Below are 23,576 nucleotides of genomic sequence, written 5' to 3' on the forward strand. Positions count from 1 at the left end.
GGCCCGAGAGCGGCTCTGGGACAGGGGCCGGGGGCGACCCCCACGCCCAAGGGGGACGTGACAGACTTGGCACACACACCCCCGCCACAGCCACGAGGGGGTGTCCCGCGGCGGCCAGGGCTGTACGGGGAGCGGCGGGCGCCTGCCACGTGCCGCGGGGCCCACGCGTGTCCGTGACTCCGCGGAGCGACCCGGGCTCAGCATCCAGCGGCCGGAGGGGGCGGAGAGAGGCGCCGGCCGGGCTGCGCGGCGCTGGGAGCAGAGCGGAGCGGGGCTGGGCCGAGGCCGTGGCAAGCCGGGCGGTGAGTACAGCGGGGGAGCGGCCGGGCCGGGGCGGCTCAGCCCGAGCGCCACGTGGCACCGGCCCCCGAACCGGGGCGGGGAGCTCTGGCCGGCTTCCAGCGGCTGGCACCGCCTGCGAGCCCCTGCCCGGCAGCACCCGCCTGGGGAGGCGCAGAGGCGAGCGGTAGGAGCCCGGGCGAGTCTCAGTCCCTGCAGCAGCAACTTCGGGATGCGTCCGAAGCCGGGGCTGCCCCCAGGGGAGCACAGGAGTCAGGGCCTGCCGGGGTCGCCCCCTCTTCTGCCTTAACAGCGACAGCCCCGAGCCGGCTGCAAAATCCCCCTTTGTGCCCCTGGCGTGAAAAACAACCCCCCCCCCCGTGCGCCTGGGGCCCTTTCCCCCCGTGTCCCTGCCTTGTCAGTCGGTGGCTTTTTGGCACTGGCTCTGGGAGGGGAAGGGCAGTTTTGCGGTTCAAGAACCGGATGGGAACGCGGGGGGAGGTGAGCTGTATTCCTCGCCGGGATTGTCTCTTAGGGGATGTCTACACAGCAGTTAATTTGCAATAATTTTGCAAGCGTCTACCCAATGCAACCGCTATTTCCACATTGCTTCGGAAAAGCGTTGGACTGATTTCAAAATCGTAAAACTTCCTGGTATGAGGAACCTATTTCCAAACAGTTATTTTGAAACAGGGGCTGAGCAGACAGAATGGGTGCATCTGCACTAGCCTGCTACTTCAAAGTAGCCGGCACAACGTCGAAATAACACGCGTCGCATCTACACGCGCCGTGTGCTATTTCGACGTTGAAATCGACGTTAGGCGGTGAGATGACGAAATCGCTATTCCCATCCGAAGATGGGAATAGCGCCCTACTTCGGCGTTGAAGTAGGGCGTGTGTAGATGATCCGCGTCCCGCTACTTCAAAATAGGGGGGACCTCCAGGGCGGCCATCAGCTGAGGGGTTGGGAGATGCTCTGTCCAGCCCCTGCGGGGCTCTGTGGTCACTGCATGCAGCAGCCCTTAGCCCAAGGCTTCTGGCTGCTGCTGCTGCTGCAGCTGGGGGTCCATGCTGCATGCACAGGGTCTGCAACCTGTTGCCGGCTCTGTGGGTCTCATGCTGTGCAGGGCAAGTGTGTCTGGGAGGGGCCCTTTAAGGGAGCGGCTTGGGGCTTTGCTGGCCCCTTATTTCGATGAGGAGCGCTTGTGTGTGTGGACGCTCCACATCTCCTTCCGGGGTGGCTCCTTTTGACGTTCCCTGTCGCTACTTCGACGTGGAACATCGATGGCACCAGCCCTGGAGGACGTGTAGACGATACGCATCGAAGTAGCCTATTTCGATGTCCTTACTTCGAAATAGGCTATTTCGACGTAGTGTGCTAGTGTAGACCAAGCCAATAGGGGCTATTTTGAAATAAGCTGTAGTGCATCCAGTAGCTCTATTTCGAAATTGCTCTATTCCGTCTAGACGCTCTATTTCAAAATAGCGCTCAGCCATTGCAAAATGCATTTTGTACATAGCAGTGTTATTTCAAAATAAGCTGCTCTGGAGTATGACTGGTTTATTTTGAAATAATGCTGCTGTGTAGACACGCCCTTAGTTTGGGTATATACAGAACCTAACATGGGGCGGGTATGTACAGAACCTAGCACAGGGTGGGTACATACAGAACCTAGCTGCATCCTTCAGTTCTGCTGCAAACAACTTGGGACACACAGACTGTGTACCTGTTACAGTGAATGCTGGCCATGCACAGAACATCCTCCTTGTCTTTGGATTGGGAGAACTGTGGCTGCTAGCAGAGGCTAAAATCTCATTGGACGTTTTAGGGTTTAAATTTACCACTCTTTTGTTTAAAGATATATGTACCTAAGCAAAGACAGGGAAAGAGGAGCAGATTAGCCTTGTGAAGTATAGCCAATGAAACGTACAAAGAGCGGATAATCAAATGTTGCCATCTCTGGCCAATAACATTTTAATGAAGCAATGGCAATCATCATAATAAGATGAGACTGCAATCTTAAATTAAAAAAAAAAGACTCTAGGAGGGCAAATAAAGGTGCTTATTAAATCATCTTTGACGGTGGAGCGGGTATCCCACCTTGCAACAAAGAATGTGTTTCTGAAGTTAATAGACTTGCTGGGTGCCGATTAAAGAGCATTCAGTAAGTCTATTAAACCCATAAAAATAAATACCCAAGAGGGGAGGGGGAGCTTGTTATGGAAACAGGTTTTACTGTACACCAGATATATACATTTCAAAATTCTTCCAGTAATAAGGCAGAGAATGTGCTAAACCTCTCTGGTGCTTTTTATTTATGCATGAATTTTCTGCCAGCCTTGTTTGATCACAGGGATGATAGACTAATGAGTATAGTTGGATGAATACTCATTTCCATGGTAGCAGATTGCAGTGTAGTGAACAGAAGGTGAATAAATTCAGGACACAAACAGTTGGTTAATGGAAAAGCTAGTTCTGAGACTTGAGACTTAATATCGTCTGTGGCATGCTGTGACTGTTGTCACCCTGCTGCAAGAGTACCGAAGGTTGTTGCTGATTACACTGCAGTATTGTACTGCAGTAGCTAGCAGTGTGATCAAAAGCTGCTCAGGACAGTAATGTATCTCTCAGAAAAGAGACACAGGGGAGTTTGTGAATTAAGGCTTCATTCAAGTGCTCGCCCAGCATTCAATTTCCTCTGTAAGGAAATTACTTCAGTATTTCATTCATGTACAGATATGCTCCACATGCTCGGTGTTTAGTTAGAATTCTTCTGCCCCATTCTGCTCCGAACACCAGTCTGCTCAAAGCAACCTGTGTCTCTGTGTCTTAGGAAATAACATTCCGTCCTTGCCATTGCAGCTACCCATTTCACTTACCAAGGAAGGAATAAAGCCAGTGGCAGTAATTAGGGAGAGCAATGGACTAGCTTGCGCAGTTTCCGATTACTTTTATCATTTCACCAACTGATCTCAGCATCTTAATAGGGTTTTCTGTGGCATAGGAAGCGGAGGGTTTTAGAGTTAATTGAATTCTGTTAATATTAATTTCTCAGCGGCAGAGTTTTGTGTTAAAATGAGTATGCTGTAAGGATGGTATCTGGAAGGGTGTTGCTTATTACAGGAGCTTTTTGAGCCCGCACCTGGGAGGGGGGGCCTCTTTACTAGGCAGCACTGAACACAAACAGCAAAGGACCGTCTCTGCTCCTGATAGCATACAATTTAAAATAAGCAAAATGGACTGTGGAAGCACTGCTTTTTGTGTTGTGCAGATGGGAAACTGAGGCATGAAGAAATTGGCTTGACCAAGATCCTCCCAGGGAATGTTGTGGAAGAGCTGGAAATTGAACCTGCATTTCCAGAGTCCCACTCAGTGCCTTACTCCCAGGCCTCTTCTCACTATTGTAGGGGCCTATGAGGGTAGCATGCATCAGTATCATTACAGTATTTTATTACTACTTGTACTACCATAGTGCAAAGTCCAGAACTCTGTTGTGCTTGGATCTGTACAAACTCAGAACAAAAAGATGGCCCCTGCCCCAAGGGGCTTACAGTCTAAGTAACATCTAGATGAGCCAGACTCTTGTCATGTTATGCTTTCAGATATGCTGGATTCTTTGTACCATGAAGTCTTGAAATCAGGATTTGAGGACGACATGCCCCATTTCATACTTACACCAGTAACTCTGCCAGATGTTATGGGCCTCTTACCACAGCGGGTGGGAGTTTGTGGCCTGTGATGTGCAGGAGGCCAAATTATATGAGCATGATGATCCCTTCTGACGTTAAAGTCCATGAGTCAATGACAGGGTGGGCAAAATACAGCCCGTGGGCCATATCCGGCTTGTAGTCTAGGAGGAGCCTCAGGCAGACTCTCTGCCTGCCCCCCAGCAGGCTGTTCAGAGCAGCTGATTGCATCCATGTGCCATAGGCCGGGCTGTGTGAGTGAGAGGCTTCGTGCACCGCCACCCACCTCAGGCACAATCTGGCAGCTCCTATTGGCCAGAAGCCGGCCAATGTGAGCTGCCTGGGGCATGTTTACAGGGCAGGAAGTGCACTAAGTTAGAGCGGCACTTGGCCCCTGCAGCTGGCCTGTGTGGTGTGCAAGGGTGGGGAAGACAGGGAGTCTGCCTGAGGCGCCTGCTGATAGGAACCACACAGGTATAGCCTCTTGGCCAGAGCCTTCCCTGGGCACCCCAGGCCCTTCCTCCCCCCAATCCTTCGGCCCCCTGCACGCCTACCCCATATAAACCAAACCCTCTGCACCCCTACTCTTGCGCCCTCTCACGCCCCGCACCCAATCTCCTGCCCCAGGTCACAACGCCCTCCCTCACCCTGCACCCCAAACCACTGCCCCGGTCACAACCCCAGCTTTACCCAAACTCCCTCCCAGACCCCCCAACCCCTCCTGCATCCCAGTCTCTTACCCTGAGCTCCCTCCTGCACTCAACCTCCATGCCAGACCTCCCACTCCCTCCATTAATATCATGGGAGAGTGCAGCCCTTGGCCACTTACCAAATTCTGGGGGTAGCCCCCCCCCCGCATCAGAGATGTCTGTGGTGTAAGTCAGTGAACTTGTTTCTGTTTACACTAGTGCTTCAGAGAGAAGAATTTGTGCCTCTCTTTTGTCTCCTCCCATTACATCACCAGCTGCCCTTTGTGGCCAGGCGGGGGATGTGTTGATATAAGATGCTGCTGTGTTTTTAAACTTTGCTGCCTTAATGAGCTTTTTTGTGGAAGGTTTTCTAATTAAGGATTATGTATTTTAGAAATGTCTACTGTAGGGAATATGTCCCTGGGCAATTGACCGAGGCATTTTTCACCAGTAAGGCATGTTCTGTAATCCACACCTGCCCTCCCCTTCCCCGCCATTATTGTAAACACACGCACACCATTTGCACTGTACTCTTTGCAGGGTTGCAGAGCAGCCTTTACTTTATTGAAGTGTCTATTATTTCCCCCAGCCATTGCTGATATTTAAGGAGTAAGGACATGTCTGGGCAGCCCAGACAGGATTTGAAACACAAGGGAGAAGAGAAGAGAAGCAGCGGTGGACCAGTACAGATCATTAGCACATAGGCAGAGCTGTCACGTATGGATTGTAACTCCTTCGTCCAGTGCCCTTGTGACTGGAGTGGTCCTGAATGAGGGCATTTGCCAGAAGAGGGGAGGTCAGACCTCCTGGCTAACCTGCTGAGGGTGGGGGGGAGGTGTTAGCAGCTTGCTGGCTTGGCTTCTCTCCTGGCTGCTGCAGGCTCCTTGCCCCAGCTGGTTCCCTGTAGTGGGGCTCCTGGACTGGCTCTGGGGCTGCTCCTGGGGCTCACCAGAGCAGGCTGCCAGTGGGACTCCCTGTCACCAGCAGGGCTCTGCTCCAGCCCTGCACAGCTGGAACTCTCTGGTCCAAGCGCTCTCAGGTCCAGCAACATCCATGGTCCTGCCAGATGAAGGATGGTGCCAAACGAGAGTTTCAACCCGTACTGTGAGACTGTATGACCCATTCTTCTTTGACCCTCCCCAAGCCTGGGTAACCTCCTCACACCCAGAGCTAGGCCTGCAAATCTCAGCACCCAACATCAGCCCTGTGGTTTTGGTTTTTCCTGGCTACGGTCTCATAGAATCATAGAAGTGTAGGACTGGAAGGGACTTGACAGGTTATCTAGTTCAGTACCCTGCAGTCACTGCAGGACTATGTAATAGCCAGACCATTCCTGATGGGTGTTTGTATAACCAGTTCTTAAAAGCCTCCAGTGATGGAGATTCCCCAGTCTGCCTAGGCAGTTTGTTCCAGTGCTTAACCATCCTGTCAGGAAGCTTTTTCTAATGTCCAACTTAAACCTCCCTTGCTGCAGTTTAAACCTGTTGCTTCTTGTCCTATCCTCAGAAGTTAAAAAGAACAATTTTTGTCTCTTCTTCTTTCATGAGTTTGAAAACTGGTATCAGCCGTGTCTACACGTGCACGCTACTTCGAAGTAGCGGCACTAACTTCGAAATAGCGCCCATCACGGCTACACGCGTCAGGCGCTATTTCGAAGTTAACATCGACGTTAGGCGGCGAGACGTCGAAGCCGCTAACCCCATGAGGGGATAGGAATAGCGCCCTACTTCGACATTCAATGTCGAAGTAGGGACCGTGTAGTCGTTGCGCATCCCGCAACATCGAAATAGCGGGGTCCGCCATGGTGGCCATCAGCTGAGGGGTTGAGAGACGCTCTCTCTCCAGCCCCTGGGGGGCTCTATGGTCATCGTGTGCAGCAGCCCTTAGCCCAGGGCTTCTGGCTGCTGCTGCCGCAGCTGGGGATCCACGCTGCATGCACAGGGTCTGCAACCAGTTGTCGGCTCTGTGGATCTTGTGTTGTTTAGTGCAACTGTGTCTGGGAGGGGCCCTTTAAGGGAGCGGCTTGCTGTTGAGTCCGCCCTGTGACCCTGTCTGCAGCTGTTCCTGGCACCCTTATTTCGATGTGTGCTACTGTGGCGTGTAGACATTCCCTCGCAGCGCCTATTTCGATGTGGTGCTGCGCAACGTCGAAGTCGAACATCGACGTTGCCAGCCCTGGAGGACGTGTAGACATTATTCGTCGCTACATCGAAATAAGCTACTTCAAAGTAGGCTTCACGTGTAGATGTAGCCATCATGTCCCCCTCAGTCTTCTCTTCTCCAAACTAAACAAACCCAGTTCTTCCCTTATAGGTCATGTTTTCTTGCTCTTCAATCATTTTTGGTGTTCATCTCTGGACTTTCCAATTTGTCCATGGCTTTCCTGAAATGTAGCACCCAGAACTGGACACAGTACTCCAGCTGAGACGTAGTCAGAGCAGAGAAGAGCAGGAGAATTACTTCTTGTGTTTTGCTTACAGCACTCTTTCCAGTGCATCCCAGAATGATGTTTGCATTTTTTATGACAGCGTGACGCTGCTGCCTCATATTTAGCTTGCAGTCCACCATTATACCCAGATTCCTTTCTGCAGTATTCCTGGCTAGGCAGTCCTTTCCCATTTTGTATGTGTGCAGTTGATTGTTTCATCCTAAGTGGAGTACTTTACATTTGTCCTTGTTGAATTTCTTCCTGTTTATTACAGACCGTTTCTCCATTTTGTCCAGTTCATTTTTAATTTTAACCCTGTCCTCCAAATGTCATCGGCAAACTTTATAAATGTACTTGCTATGTCATTATTTAAATCACCGAAGAAGTTATTGAACAGAATCATATGCAGGTCTGACCCTTTTGCCTTGACTGTGAACCACTGAGAACTACGTTCTAAGAACAGTTTTCCAACAAGTTATGCACCAACCTTATAGTAACACTAGATTGTAGCTTGTTTATGAGACCGCCATGCAAGGCAGTACAGTAGACCCCTGACTTAGGTGGGGGTCCCCGACTTACCTGGGGGTTGTGTTCAGTTTCCTGGCTCCCCTCCATTTGTAGCAGCTGGGAAACTGGCCAGCACCAGTGCTGGTTAGTTTCCTGGCTCCCACAGTGAGGCGGGGAGCTGGGAACCAGGCAGCAGCCTGGGGAAACTAACCAGCACATTGCTGGTCAGTTTCCTGGCTCCAGCTTGGTTCCCAGCTCCCTGCCACTCTGGGAGCCAGGTGCAGCTTCTCCTTGGTTTCTGCCAGAAGGGGGAAGCTGGGGAGAAGCAACAGTGGCGCAGCTGTCTATCCGCCCAGCTTTCCTCAGTTGGGGGAACCAGGCAGGTAGACAGCTGCAGAGTGGCTTTGAGTTGCGCTTAACTTGCATTAACGCAAGTTGAGTTCAACTCGAAGTCGTGCATTTCAGGGGTTTACGGTATCAAAAGCGTTACTTAAGTTAAGACACACCACACCTTCTGCTTCCCACCACCCCCAAATCCTTTTTGCCTGTCAAAGAAAGCCCTTAGGCTGATTTGCCATTATTTATTCTTGGCAAATCTATGCTGACGGCTATCAACTTACTATCTTCTAGATATTTGCATATTAATAGCTTGCTTCTTTGCTCCTTTATCTTTCCAGGTATTGAAATTAAGCTGACTGTAATTCCCACTTTTATAGATGGGCAATGTATTTGTCGTCTTCCAGTCCTCTATAATCTCACTTGCCTTCCATGAGTTTTCTAAGATAATTGCTAATGGCTCAGATATATCCTCAGACAGCTCCTTGAGTATTCTAGGATGAATTTCATCGGGACCCACCAACTTGAAGATACCTAATTTTTCTAAGTGATTTTTAACTTGTTCTTTTCTTATTTTAGCTTCTGTTCCTATCTCATTTTCACTGGTGTTTGCTATCTTAGATGTCTAATCATTACTGAACTTTTTGGTGAAAACTGAAACAAAAATGTCATTTAGCTCTTCTCCCATTTTCTGTTATTGTCTTTCCCACCTCTTTGAGTAAAGTGCCTACCCTTTCCTTGGTCTTCCTCTTGCTTTTGAAATATGTGTAGAAAGTTTTATTTTTGTTATGCTTTATGTCTCTTGCTAGTTTAATCTAATTTTGTGCCTTGACCTTTCTAGTTTTGTCCCTACATATTGTGTTATTTGTTTATATTCATCCTTTGTATTTGACCTAGTTTTCACTTTATGGAGGACTCTTTTCTGTTTCAGATCATTGAAGGGTTAAGCCAGGATGGTCTCTTACCATACTTTCTGTCTTTCTTAAACAGTAGGAATATTTGCCTTTGTGCCCTTAATACAGGTTGAACCCCTCTAGCCCGGCACACTCTCATCTGGAAACATTCGTAATCTGGCATGATTTTAGTTAGCTGGACGACCAGGTTTCCGACAGTCCCATAAATTTTGTTTCCAGCCACCCGTCCTGCCTCTCAATGTTCTGTGCTGTCATTTAACTGTAATTTACCCGAAAATATCTTCCAAGACCCCAGTAAGCGGTGGCAGCATTGGTAATGCTGCTCAACAATATTGACTTCCTGTGGTCCAGCTAATTCTCTCATTCAGCACCGGTCAGGTCCCACAGATGTTGGATGAGAGAGATTCAATCTGTAGTGTCTCTGAAAAACTGCCAACTCTCTTGAACTGTTCCTCCCTTTAGACTAGCTTTACACGAGAGCTTACCTATTAACTTCCTGAGTTTGCTAAGTCTGCCTTCTGAATATCTATCCATTGTCTTTACTGTGCTGTTTTCCTTGCTACCGTTCCTGAGACTTACGAACGCTATGATTTCATGATCAAGTTCACGCACAATGCTTTCCACTTTTAAATTGTCAGCCAGTTCCTCCTTGTTTGTCAAAAGTAAACCAAGCACAGCCTTCCCCCGGGGCTTTGTCAGCCTTCTGAAATAAAAAAAATTGTCTCCAGTGTATTCCAAGAACTTGTTGGATAGACTGTGCCTTGCACCAGTGGATTAAAACCCCATCCTTGCTCTTTTCCCTACCTCACTCACTCTCTTGAACCTGGGCAAGAGTGCACATCAGAAAATGACACTGCAGGCTGCAGGCTTGGCTGCTGAGGTTGTGGCTGGGTGGTCAGAATCTTCCCCAGCTGTCTAGTGCAGGGATGTGCAAAGGGGGAGGGGGTGGGCCCCTGGGGGAGAGCATGAAATTTCAGCAGCACAGCTGGCTTCTGGCTGTCATGCTCATCCAGCTCATTAAAAATGTTGAAATCTGGTACTGGTTTTATGTCTGCATATTCACATCGAAAAGCCCATTAATAAAATTTTTGCATTCTATAGACTTCTTACAGATTCCAAAACAGTTTTTGTTGTATGGACATAACCGTAATTTCCATCCTTTGGATTACATTAGATAGGTTGGTCACATCTACATGAGCGGCTTTTCCCGGCGAAACTGGGCTTTTGTTCGAAAAACCTGCGCCATGTCCACGTGGAAAACGTGTTTTGTCGACAAAACCCAGCACATTTGCCAAGAGCGTCATACCTCTCCCCGTTCAGGTGTAACGCCTCTCTTGACAGCGTTCTGTCAACAAAACAGCCGTGTAGATGCTCCCGGGCCCTTCTTTCGACAGACAGGGCTTCTGATTCACGGGCAGCCCTGTTTGCAGAGCTTCTGGTCAGCCATTCTGTCAAGAGAGGGCTGCTCTGGCTGCTGTCCATCGACAGAGCAGATTTCTCTTTCTATCTGCTTTTGTGTGTAGACTTGATCTAATGACAGAGGTCCTGCCGGGAAATCTTCCCGTGTAGATGTGGCCATTGGGAGCGTGAGGGCCCTGCTAACTGCAGGGATGACAAGTGTAGCCTGATGTAAACAGTTTACTCACCCCCCAGTCTAGTGCATAGAGGTATCTCTTGATGGTTTGACGCATAAAGTGGGGTGATGTTCTGCGATCACCTGGTTGATGTATGGTGCTTCAGCACCTGGTCTTTTATAAGTCCTAATTTTAAAAGCAAAGAACCTATGTGGCTCTGTGAGGGCAGGGGCCAGCCCCTTGGTTTCTGATTGGCTCCAGAGGGCAGGGGTCCCATTCACTCATAAAAATGACTGTAGCAAGACTCCTGCTTTGCAGAACATTTATTTGGTCACTTTGGAGGTAAGCAGCAGAAGTAGAACACTGAGTCGAGACACACTGTCAAACAGGATGTATGTTGATCACCTGCATCACATTCAGCCCGATGTTTCCACCAGTTTGGGCACACACAGCTATCCACCTGGCCCCTATTTCAAAAGGGATGTTTACCTCCTTCGCGATAGAGAAAATAGCAATTTACAAGATCTGTCAGGATGAAAATCTATGTTGTTTCTTGCAGGTCTCTGCAGCCCTGGCTGCGCACTCGCCGTAAAATTCCCCCAAAGGAGAGAAAGCAAGCCAACGCCTTCAAGTTATCTACAAAATTCACAAAAAGTCACTTCTTTGTAAATTATTAAGTGCCAGGAAAACATCAAGAGAAACGGAGTCTCAAGAATACAGGCAGGGGAATTTGAGAGAGGGAATAGTTCAAAACAAAAACGCTCTATTCAATAAATCTCATTAATGAGACTTTACATCAGTCAGTACAGTGACAATAATAATCCCATTTATTTACAGAGTACATAATCTCCAAATGTATTGTTGTCACTTTATGCTAAAACAAAGGCAGATTCCTCATTGGCAGAGGGCAGATCAAAGGACCCAATTGGTTTCCTCCATCCATTTCTGAGAATCTCTGATAAATAGATGACTTTGGAGAGAGGGGAGTGGGGTGGGGGAATCTCCAATCTCCATTAAACACTCATCTCCAAGTTAGACACAACAAGCATTTTTTCTTCAGGCCCCAGAGGAAAGAAATCAATGCATCTGCAGAGGAATAAGAAGCCATTGAGTTGTTTTGAATGAAAATGTTATTGGTTTGTGGCTTTTTTTCCCCCAAGAGGATTGATCTAAAAGGAGAGTGAGGAGGCAAGAAAGGGAGATAGAAGACATTGGCCTGCTGCTGTCTGACTGGCAGATTCCAGTTAACACCTTATCAGCAGGCAGCAGCAAATCCTGACTTGCTGAAGCTACAGGGCGAAAGCGGTAGGGGAGGGTGTTCTGTAACCAGGGACAACAGCAGCAACACTCAACAGAGCTACCGGGAGGATAAAGAGAGAGAGACACAGATCCTGCACAATAACCTTCCTTTCCAAGCACGGAGAAGGGAGGAAAAACAAATCAACCTGCAGTGTTTAATTTTTTATTAAGAGAAACCACGACCCCAATGTAACCTCAGCTCCGATTACTGCTCCCCCACCTCTGAAAGCCCTCTCCCGAAGTGGAATGTCGCAGTTCTGTCTAGGACTGTCATTCTTCCATTGAACAGTGGAGTAAATCCTCCAGGACTGAAATCCTACCTCCTAGAAAGGTGGGAACACTGCTGTAACAAACACAGGTCTCCCTGCTGCCGCTGGCTTCATTGCGGAGGCTGCTTTTTTGCTTTTTAAAGAAGCATTGTTCTAGAAAGGAGAGGCGATTGGAAGAGGAACCTGGCTTTGATATTTTTTTTTTTTAAGCCCAGGCAAGCCTTCTGATGCCCCCTCAGTGAAAGAGGGAGGAGTGACCAGACAATATAGCGATTTATGCACTGAGTGGTCCGGAGGAAGAGCTGCTGGCCAATAATGGGGAAATCGAACAGCAAGCTGAAGCCTGAAGTTGTGGAAGAGCTGACCAGGAAGACGTACTGTGAGTATCTGAACCCCCTACAATCAGGCAACTTTCCGATTGCTCTTGTCCTAGGGCTAGGAGTAGGAGCCAGTTGTGTTCGAAAGGTGCCATTGCTTTTCCAGATGGGGTCCTGCTGTTTGCCTTGTGGGGACTGCACGTGTGCTAGAGGTGTGCACCTGTGAATGTTGCAGGCAGGGCTGTGTCAGCGTTTGTGTCATTTGCACAATCTGCCGTGCGAAGGGAGAAGGCAAAAGAAAAGGCAGGCACTTGCGGGGCTCACTGCGAAGGGGAGGACCCCGCCATGGCAGCGTGTTTCAGCGATTAGCTTGCCGTCCCCGTGAGGCGCACTAGGCAAGCGTTTCTTTCTAGAGAAGCTCAGCCTGGTGATTCAGGCATCACGATGCACCCCAGTGATGGCAAGGAGAATGGAACGTTCTCTTCTCCCCCAAAACATCCTCCGTGGGAGGGATGCTGGGGGAGACAGAAAATAAGGGTCAGTGGTAAACATTGCTACATTGCTGCAGTCTTTGCTTGGCAGGAGAATCTGCCTTGAGTTCTGCAATTCTGTCCCTTCCTTCCCTCCCTCCCCCCAGTTTTTTTGGTTTATTTTTAGTTCAGAGCCTTGGGTTTTGTGGAACATTGACAGTTTCTTAATCATTCCCCTAATGAAGTGCTCCAGTGCTGCTCTGCTTGGTTGCAGGAATTCGGAGGAGGTTAGCCTGGAAAGATGGGAATATAGACAGCGATTTACTGGTAGAGGGCAGGGATCCAGGGAAACACCTCACCCCATGAAAAAAAACTTTCCCCCCCAGCTCTAAACAAGCTGTAACTCACCACCAAGGAATGCCTTCCCTCCACTCATGACCTGCACTATCATCTGCTAACTCTGTGTGCGCTATACCTGGATCCACAGCTTCAGACCTCTATGGAGCTGTCTCACCCTAATCTGGATTTTCCCCAGTATATCAGGGCACAGAGAAAATCGCATTCCAGTTCTCCTCCCCCCGCTGCCTCCACTTTGGAACCAAAAAGCTTTGTTAATGTGAGGTCTCAACCAATTTTAGCTTTCAAAGTTCGGGTCCATCAGCATTCTGAAGCCCAGGGAGAGGCCAGACCCCAGAAAGCACCTTCTTTTCCACCTAGAATCTTAATAATCTGCTCCATCAAAGGGGTGGGTTTTTAATTTGAATTGCTGATGTATCTTATTAACACTGCAAGCTGCTGGACCGCTCTGCTTCACGAGACCAGCATGCTCAAAGAATTATTAAAGAAAAGCAGGAAGGAACAGCCCAGGCTGCTGTGTTCAGGTCTGCCTCTCTACACATAGGCTGGGGGCATTGTTGTTATATAGCTGGAGAGCAGTTGAGAGCAGACAGACCCAGGAGCTCTGTCACTGTGCTGCAGTCCCACAGCAGAGCTTACCCAAAAAGGCAATAGATGAAGGATGCAGCAGGTTCTCCCATAGGGAAAAGAACCACTCTGGTGCATTGCACAATCCCAACATACACTGTTGTTCTCTACATCCGCTGGGCAGCTTGGTGCACAGAGCACTAGTGCATGTCATCAGCGCAATGGGGCCCAAACTTTTCACTAGTGGGGACCCCCAATTACCCCCCAGACCATTCACAAACCCCCAGTTACCTGCCCCAAACTGTTCATGGGCACCCATCAAAGCCAATTCTATTTTCTGTGATCATTCTTATTTCTATATTTTTTTGCGTGGACCCCTCTGCATTAGAGGGTTCCCAGCTGGCAGGGTGACTTGCCTGCGGTGACATGGTCCCATCTCCGTTTCTGATCTGCAGACCAGCTGGAATGGTTCCAGGATGAGCCGACACCATCATAGGCTTCCTTGCCAGATGGTACCAGACACTGGGCTACCTTGACATCTTCTTTTGTCTCACCTCTAGTTTCACTTTACACAGCAGTGGATCCAGCTGGGGAGATATGTGTGGCGGACAAAGGATCGTGATATCTTGTTTCTTGCCAACAATTGATGCTGAACAAGTATAATAGTATTGTGATGTCATTGATACGGTGATGTTTCCGTTACTCGATAAGGCCAACCAGGGGTCACTTGTTTGAAATCACTCATTGCAACACCACCATTCTTCTCTCTGATTCTCTCTTCTGCATGCCCAACTTCTCTTCCCCCAACGAAAGAAAAAAATCCTCCACCTCTTGGTTGGGGTCAGTCTGTCCAGCGGCAAGCAGTACCAGAAACTGTGGGCCATGTTTGCAGCTAGCTGCAAACTGGCCTCTCATTTTACATTTCTCCTCTTTCACATGCAACTCATGGCACCTTCTTCGTAGGTCCTCAACTCATGTTTGCACGTGCAGGCTGGGCAGCAAGATGCACACAGCCACCAGCACCTGGGTGTGTGCCGATGAAACTAGGTTGTGTGGATGACGATGGCTGTATAAAACATGCAGGTCTAACTGTCCAGGCTCAGAATTAGATCCCATGGCCCAAATTGCTGTCGGGTGTTTGAGTACCCCCTCCTTGACATCAGTAGAACTGCTCCCAGGTAACTAGGACAGGGCTGTGTTTGTCCTCATCGTTTCAGGCCTCCTCTCTGGAAATAACCACTTTAGTTAAGTGTTCTGCAGCTTTGCTACAGCTGCCAAGCAGAAGGACCGCTTTCCAGTCTGAGGAAGGTACTTATATGGCCCTGATCACCATCCTATTAGAGAGTCTCAGATTTTATCCTTAGAGCCCTGGGAGCTGGAGAAGTGCTGTTATCCCCATTTACAAATGGGGAGCAGAGACATAGGGATAAATCAATGACTTTTCTAAGGTCTTTCACGTACAGAATTTTAGCTGAGGTGGGGATCGAACCCTCATCTTCTGAGTTCAGTGTCCTGTCTGCTAGACCCCCCTCTTTCATCTTTGGAAGTAACACTGGATACTCAGATCAGTTGTATCATAGGCAGCTTTTTAAAGAGACTAAAACCTTCCCTTCCATGCTGGGGCCAGGATAACCGGGCCTAATTCTTGACTTCATCATTCCATTTTACACCGCTGCCCCATCATCCCATCTCCTATGTGAAAGCCAAAAGCAGCCATGATGGGATGTGGGCCCACAACTTTTGCCTGGGCTTGCTATCATGTTACTGAGCCTGACAGCTTCAGCTTTTCTCTGTTGATAAATCGGGTCCTGTTAAGAGCCCCAATTTAAAGGGTTGGAAAACATACCTGCTAGTGATAGACTCAAGAAGCTGAACTTATTTAACTAAATAAAGAGAAGGGTAAGGGGTGACTTTACATGGGGTGCAAATATTTGATAAGAGGCTTTTCAGTCTGGCAGACATAACAAAACAAGTGGCTGGAAGTTGAACCTAGACAAATTGAGCTCGGAAATAAGGTCCCAGTGTTTAACAGTGAGGGTCATTAACCTGTGGAACAACTTATCAAAGGTCGTGGTGGATCCTCTATCACCAGCCATTTGTAAATCAAGATTGGACATTTTCCTAAAAGCCATGTGTTCTGCTTCAGAGAGGAGTTGTTTTGGAGGAGGTCTGTGGCCTGTGTCACATAGGAGGCCAGAGTGAGAGGATCACAATGGTTCTTCTGGCCTTTGAATCTCTGAAGCCTAGTTTGTGGACCAAGTTAGCTTGTGGATTGAGATACACATATAGACAGATATCCCCTGGGTGTGTCTGTGACAGGTGTCTGATAATAATAGGTAACCAGTCTTGTCTTGGGAGGTTCGGATCCCATTGTGTGGTTGCCATATCATTGTGATCCCTACGTATTTAGTTTGAGTGCTTTTGCACCAGATCCCAAGATGAATTTATGGAATTTCCTTCCGTTACATCATCATATATGGTGGGGGGGGCATTCAAAATAATTAGCTGTTAATTTGAGTAGAGTTACCGTATAAAAAAGAGGACACCCCAAGAGGGAGTATATCTGTATCAGTATCTACCAACTTACATTGTAGTAATGTCTTATAGTATATATAGTACATTAATACAACGTGAGTTGGTAGATACTGATACAGATACACTCCCTCTCAGGGATGTCCTTTTTTTTAAAAGGTCAAGTATGGTAGCCCTAAATTTGAGGGGCTGCTGGCTTTTCATGTATCGAGCTCCCTGCCATTGCTGTGCTGTACAAGGCTATCAGTACATACACATTCTATAGGGGCACGTAACAACGTAAAGCTAAGCCATGTCTCAGAAATCTAACGCTGCATGTCCCCTGTTCAGAAAAAGTTGCTTTGGGGCATGTTGTCAGGAAGGCCTATGGAGTCGTGTTATGTAGCCCTCAGCATAGAGAACGAGGAACCTATTTCCAGTGATACTACTGACTTGCAGTGCTAGAAGTTGGATTTTAAATGTATTCAGTTATCTACAGCTGCAGATAGCTGCCAAGTGAGATTTTTAGCATAAGAAGCACCCATATAACAAATGTATTTGTGCACCTTGCTCCTGTTGAAATCATGGAAGTTAAGTGTCTAACACCATGAAGGATCTAGGTCTGGCTGCTTCCCTGCATCTTTCTGCACCTCAATACCTTTAAAACTCTAGCTCTCCTGACACCACATTGCTTCCCTGAGAAGTGTCAGAGTGAAACCAGCTGGCCTGTGCAAAGGAGATCTAACCTTTCTTGGGAAGCTGGGCTGTTGCCCCTCACGGGAGTACAGGAGAAGCCAATGGTGAATGATGATAACAATAAATAATGTGAATCTTTGCGCTTCCATAGGGTGTTTCCCAGCCTCTTAACGTGCTTTGTAGTCATTAATGTATTAAATCTCCCAATGCTCAGTTGAGGTAGCTTAGAAGGATGATTTTTGCTGCTGTGCATTTCGTCCCAGGGCTTGAATTGTAAAGTACAGTAAGTGCTTTCTGCTTTTTAGCTTCCTAAAGGCCTTGAGTCAACATAGCACTTAACCATGTGCTTAACTTTAAACATGTGCTTAAGTCTCAGTGGCTGCAATGGGAGCTAAGCATAGGCTTAAATGCTTTGCAGAGCTGGGACTAATGTACCTCATGTTGTACCTCTGTTGTGCGTTGTTGTGAGGCTCTGGGAGGTGTTTCTCATCCTTGTGGCTCTGATACTGGTTTTAATCTGAGCTATGTCTTGTGATCCTATGCGCTGTGATAATAGTGCATATGTGCCTGTAAAAATAAATAATATGCCACAGGCTCTGGTTGGAATAACAGCACACCACCGGGGTGCCTCAATTGCAAATCACAGTTTCAGTCCTGGAGTTGCAACATTTTTACTCCCAATGTACAAAAGCAGGAATCAAGGCCTTAACATCTTGAGATCATTACAAAGATTTTGCTGCTTTAGGCTTCACATTTTAAAGCTTCTTTTCTGCTGCTGGAAGGACCAGAACAGTGTCCCCACTAATTTTCTCCATCCAGGCATGGAATAAATTTTGTTATGTGCACCAAGGCATATGCAAATGTGCACCACGGGTAGAAACACATACTGCCGGCTGTGGGCAGCTGTGGTGCTCTGTTAATCAGCTGGGCAGCACCTGAATTTTTCCTGGGCGGCCAGCCATGTGTTCAGCTTGCAGGGAACACTGGTTCAGAACCGTTTTTTAAAAATGAGAGCTGAGAGTTCCATCAAATCATATGACCCCAGCAGCTGTGGCTTTAAGACAAAACCGCTGAATATCATGGGAATTGGCAAGGCTGCCTGTGGATCCATGCAGCTATAAAGGTCCCCCAGATGGATCTAACTGCAGGATTGCAGGCCGGTTTCCCATTTTAGCAGCTGCATTTTTGGGGCCTGCAATGAATTTGCAGAGGCGCCCCTGGAGTGGGCAAGTGGGGATGGGGGCACAGTTCTTTGTGAATGCAGAATTACATCTGCAGCAGTGGAGGTCCACTTTGAAAAACTGGACACAAATCAAATAAGAGACTCTTTTCCTAAGAAACGTATGCCAGTCCCTATTATGTACTTTGTGAATTTTAAATTCATTTCGTATCATTTGTTCCTCTTTTATAACACAGTTAACTTGACAGTAGTGCGCTGAATTAATGGGTGTTAAATTTCAGAGCAAATTATGACTATTTATTTATATTTACTGTGGAATCAAGAGGCTGGTTGAATTCTGCGGGAAAGAAAAAAAGAGTGAAAGTCAGCAGTGATAAGCTAGCAACTTCTGCTTGTTATTTCTGAATGAGGGGCTACAAAATTGGGGCTTGGTTATGTTTTATTTTTCCAGCATTCGGCAGACCTGGTGCTAGCGATCTTTTCTTCCGTGGAAATGGCCTGTATTCTGGGCAGCAGAATGGTACAGATCTCTGGGTTCCATTCAGCGTTCTGTCACTAGCTCTGTGCCTAGAACTCCACACTGCAGATGTTAGTGCGGAGCCAGGCCAACCCACTGAGCCGAGTGACAGGCAAGGTGCTCTGAAGGCAAGTTGGGTCAGCTGCGGTGCACAAGACCCTGCTGCCTCCTGAGATTCTCACCCAGAGCAATAGATTCCAAGTATGTCACAGATTACTGGAGAAAAAAGTGGGAAGGGAAAGATGTTCTCTGCTGTGTCATGCTGTTCAGCCCCTCCTCCCCCGACTCATTAATGGCTGCCTGGAAATGATAATACAACAAGGAGGAGGATTTGAGGAGTGGATTTGGGACAGAAAAGATGCTTGGACTGTGGAGAGCGACCAAAACACTGGGTGGCAGCCAGTGGTGGAGAATCAACCCTTGGGCATTATGGTTGGGCCCTGATAAGGTTTATATTAGTCAAGCTGATGCATTTTAAAATCCTTCCACTGCTGATCAGACAGAACAAAGAAACGATCATGAGGATGAAGCTGAGTGCTTCGCGCCTATAGTACTGTGCATGTCAAGATCTGCGCCAGCCTTCCCTGTAAGCTGAGCACTTGGGCAGCTGCGCAGGACAGACTCAGGTGTTGCCCAGCTGATAAGCAGAGCACCTGCAGCCAGCAGCGTGCATTTTTACTGGTGGTGCACATCCGCACATGCCTTGGTGCACATCACATTTATTCCATCCATGGATGGAAAAAATTAGAGGGAATCCTTATCTGCATATAGACAGGTAAATATTTATTATTAGACCTGTTGTATAGACAGGAAGAGCAAGGCGCGGATGAAGTGTTTTCCCCAAGGTCACCTAGAGAGTCAGTGACACAGAGGCAGGAATAAAATTCAGGTCCCTCTCCGAATCCAGCGACTTTCTACGCTACAGACTTTACTGTTACATCATCAGGTACCCCAGGTTTGGTGCAAAACATGCGTACCAACTAGCCTTTTCTTTAGGGCTGGGTCTACACTAGACTTACTTACCTTATAATGCCGCTGTTGTGCTTCCAGTACACCCCACAGTTCAAGGGCCAAGATAGACAGGGGTTTGCTGCCACCGCGGTCTTAATCATTGTGTCAAGCTGATATCAGCTGCCCTGGGAGCTGGTGAGTTTGCAGGTCCATAGGCACACCCCTGCATGTCTGGGGAACTCCAGAGCTACCTGCCTCTATAGGTAAATGTCTGCCCAGCATTCTTAAGCAAACCCTCAAACACAGACATCTCTTCCTGTTGCAAGGCAGTGCAGGGCATTTGTGTTGAAATTTACCATTGCATTGGGCTTGAGGTTGCAATATGTAGGTGGGACTTTGACCTCTGTGTTCCTGAAAGCAGACCTCAAACCTGATTTTCAGTGGTGCATAACATTTTTGCTTTTACTTGCTTCAGTTGGAGTTGTATGTTCTGGGCGCCTCTGCAAACCAGGCCCCCAATAGCCAGGGGAAAGAATAGATGCCCTCTTTTAGGAGCTGAACCCAGGTATGTTTGCCACATGCATTTATTTTTTGACTATTTCCTGAGCGGTTCTTTAGCTGAATGCTATTACTGAACAAATCTGTCCATGTTATAAATCTTTAACTCGTTTGTTGTGGTATCTCAACATTTTTAATAGTGTGTGTCCCCTGATGAGTTGATTTTTCCAGTGATCTCTGATCCTTCACTAAACTGTTGTGTATCATTAATGTGTAGTGTGAAATAGCTGTTGTGCTCCACTCCAGAGGTAGCTGCATTTTGGTGGTAGGTGAGGTGATTCTTCGATGTCTAATTTAGAGCACGCTAGTATCCTAGGTGAAGATTATGTCTCCTGTGCTAGGTGATTGTCAGACTAAAATTAACAAACTCAACTGCAGTTTCCCTTCACCCCATAATAAACCAGTCAGTTCTTCTCTCCAGAGCATCCTGTTGAGGTCCATGCACTTGCTTTAGTTGGACAACTGGAGTCTGGAGCTGTGTGCAGGCTGCGGAGTAGCGGCTGCAAAGGCTGTTTCTCACGCTAGCTCACTTGTTGCTGAGTTTCTTGTCAGTGGCAATTACTATTTACAAGCATGTGAAAGGGAGGCTTAACTAGAGGAAGGAAAACATCTCTCCAGCCTGCACACAGTCAGAGCAGGACAGAAGCAGGTAACAGGACAGCTTGCAGACCAGCCATTGCTCGATCACCTTGTGCTTGCCCACCTACATTGCTGCCAGTGTGGTTCTTGGGAGCATGCTTAGGGGTGTGGGACAGCATAGCCGGATCCTTTTCTTCTGTCACAGGAGGAGGGATCCCGAGATATGAAAGGGAGAAATGGGGGACCTGATGGTTTCAGAGATATACAGGGACTTTGGCTCCAGCTGTGACCATGCAGGGTGAGATGACAGCTTGGTAAAAGCACCTGAGCCCTGTTTGTGCTGGAGTCAATGGGAAGGACAGCGGTGGGGTTTGCTTCTCTACCCAAGTCACTTGTTACAAGCCGGCTGGATTGGTGCGGAACCCAAGCTAGTACCAGGCACTGGCCTGTGACAGTGGTATTCAATCTTTGCCGTGCTCTGGGGCCACCTGGCATCCTCCCACGTGACGTAACCAGATCTAGTCAGCATTCCCCACCCCAAAGCTCTGCACCCGAGCTGTCACTGCGACTGCCAGTGACTGTTAACAGGCTCAGCAGAGGTGGTCGGGACTGAATGGGCTGTGGCAGATGGCTTCTCTAGGCCAGGTGCAAGACCTGTTGCTAAGGGCAGCAGGACAGCAGCTCCGTCAGTGGCGGCTGGCGCTCAGGAGGGCCGGCTAATCTAATTCTGAGGACACAGAGGAAAATGGTGCCCGAGGAGTGAGGGAAAGGGGTGGGGGCACTGACCTGGGTTGGGGCTCCATTGACGGTGGACACAGCCTCCGGTGTTTAGAAGCAGTGTGGTGCAGTGGGCTAGGCCCTGACCCAGGAAGAGCCTGGGTTCTAGTCCTGGCTCCGCTGTGTGTCCTTCTCCTTGCTTGTCTGTTTAGAGTATGACGGGAGTGACCATCTGTCCTGCGTTAGGTGGGACGGCCCCGTACTTGGGAAATCAAAAAGGTGTCCCGACTTATCTTTAAAAGGGACTAATTGTCCCGTAGTTGGGCCCTCCCCTGCAGACCTTTTCCGCCAGTAGCTTCGCAGGTGCAGCTGCTGGTGGGAGTCACTTCCCCGAGCCTTGGGGAAGCGGGGGAGTGTGGGCAGCTGCTGCATCCCTGCTGCTTCCCCGGGCTCCTGGGAAGCGCTGAGTGCTGCCACCTCCTTCCCGGCTCCCTAGGGCTTGGTGGTGCCGGGAGGAGCCTCCCTTCCCCGCAATATCTCCCTGTCCCGTGTTTGGAACAGGGAGATATGGTCGCCCGAACCACGAGCTCTGGGGTGGACTCAAGGCACTACAGTAACAGAGCTGGCAGTGTGATACCCAGCCCCTCAGCTACATCCACCAGAAATGCTGCATGAGCTCATGCTCTGCAGAGAGGGCAGCACAGTCATTTCATGCCCCTTCACACTGGACCTTCCATCAGACGCAGAGGAGCAGCTGCAACCTGCAGGCCCCCTGCTCAGAGGGAAGGGAGGGCACTGTCATGCTGGGAGTGTGAGAAGAAGAGTTCACAATGTGGCCACAACACTGGGCATGGCTCTTTCTCCTCCACCGCAAACCCAGTCGTTCCTGGGCATTGCACAAAGCTCCCTTTGGTGTAAGATGCCGCAGGGATGATTGACTGGCACTTGCTTCATCCCCTCCTCCTGACTGGCCCAGAGGGAGCTGAGCTGTGGAGGGCGGAAGGGGACAGAAGGTGCATTACTGGGTGCGTAGCCGGGTGGGTAGGGAGAGGGAGACAACTGTGTTGTTGTGTTCCTCTGTGGAAGGGTGACAGGGAGCAGCGAAATCCTATTCTGTCCCTTAGCAGACCACAAAGAGAGCCTGCCCGATGCTGCAGAGGCATCAAAAGAGTCGTATTTCATTTATCCACTGACACGTTAGCTTATCTGTGGTGTGTTCTCTTGACCTTTGCTGGCTGGTGCTGTAATTAAGGTTGTGAAACAGGAAGCTCTGAAGCCATCAAAGGTCCCAGTTCTAAGATCCAATCCACGTGACTGGCTTCTGCCTCTGGGGGGTGATGTTGCCTTCTCTCTTTCTCTCTGACTTTACTTCCCTCATTCTTTTTTTCTCTCCTTCCCTCTGTACCTCCTTTCATGGTGATTGCACTTCCGCTGCGCCCCAGCCCCCTTCTGGTTTGCACAAAGAGGACCCCCATAACAATCCAACACACAGGATAACACCCTGAAAAATGTATCTGCTACAGGCATGCAATCCCCCGCTGCCCAGAGGTGCGAAGACAGCTCCACGGTGGGAAAGTTGAGGTGCTGGGACAGAGCAGTGAAGAATCTATGTAGGGCTGTATATGTGAGTCTTGTACTAAGCAGGGATTACTAGACAATGCTGCTTCCCTAAGAATTATGATTATTGCCTGTGTGAGGGCTGCTGTGAGCTATTTTGTCCTAGAGATACAAATTATGCAGATGGGCGGGGTTGTTCTATATGCTAATGAAAGATTAGGGCTCGTTTCCAGAACCTTCTGCAAATTATCCTGCCTTTGAGGCATATCCGAGGCTTCTGAACTGAATCGAGTTTGTCAGCTTCTTTCCCTTTCCTATCGGAACGTGTGTTTCTTTCGTGCCCATTTTGGCCTGGCGGTTTGTAGTAAGTAAGCCATGTTCTTCTGAAGAGATTCACCAGTTCGGAGCTTTGCAGCCCTTGTATGAAGGTACAGTGTGCCCTTGGTGGTGCTCCTCCTAGTCCCTTCTCAACCCCCCATTTTATTGGCTGTCTAGGTACATGTATTTGGCTGCATCACCATGGTATCTGAGCCCCACAAATGGGTTTATTCTCCCGTGGCGGTAGATGCTCCTTTTCAACGCATGCCAACTGAAGCACAAGGCGAAGTGACTTGCCC

General features: G+C 48.6%; 1 protein-coding gene across 4 annotated transcripts in view; it reads left to right on the top strand.

Moving 5' to 3' along the window:
• Positions 1-283: 283 nt before the first annotated feature.
• Positions 284-23,576, top strand: part of NCS1 (neuronal calcium sensor 1) — a 104,743-nt gene continuing 81,450 nt past the window's right edge. The window contains exons 1-3 of one of the 4 annotated variants that reach the window (XM_075015390.1): positions 412-466; positions 10,974-12,044; positions 12,193-12,361. In XM_075015390.1, coding sequence (XP_074871491.1) covers positions 12,298-12,361 — 64 coding nt within the window. In that variant the 5' untranslated portion in view covers positions 412-466; positions 10,974-12,044; positions 12,193-12,297. Of the gene's footprint in view, positions 303-411; positions 467-10,973; positions 12,362-23,576 lie in introns of those variants that run through there. The other 3 variants (XM_075015389.1, XM_075015388.1, XM_075015391.1) reach the window with 3 other exon arrangements.

The sequence above is a fragment of the Carettochelys insculpta genome, chromosome 21 (genome assembly GCF_033958435.1).
Source record: "Carettochelys insculpta isolate YL-2023 chromosome 21, ASM3395843v1, whole genome shotgun sequence".
NCBI classification, from domain to species: Eukaryota; Metazoa; Chordata; order Testudines; family Carettochelyidae; genus Carettochelys; species Carettochelys insculpta.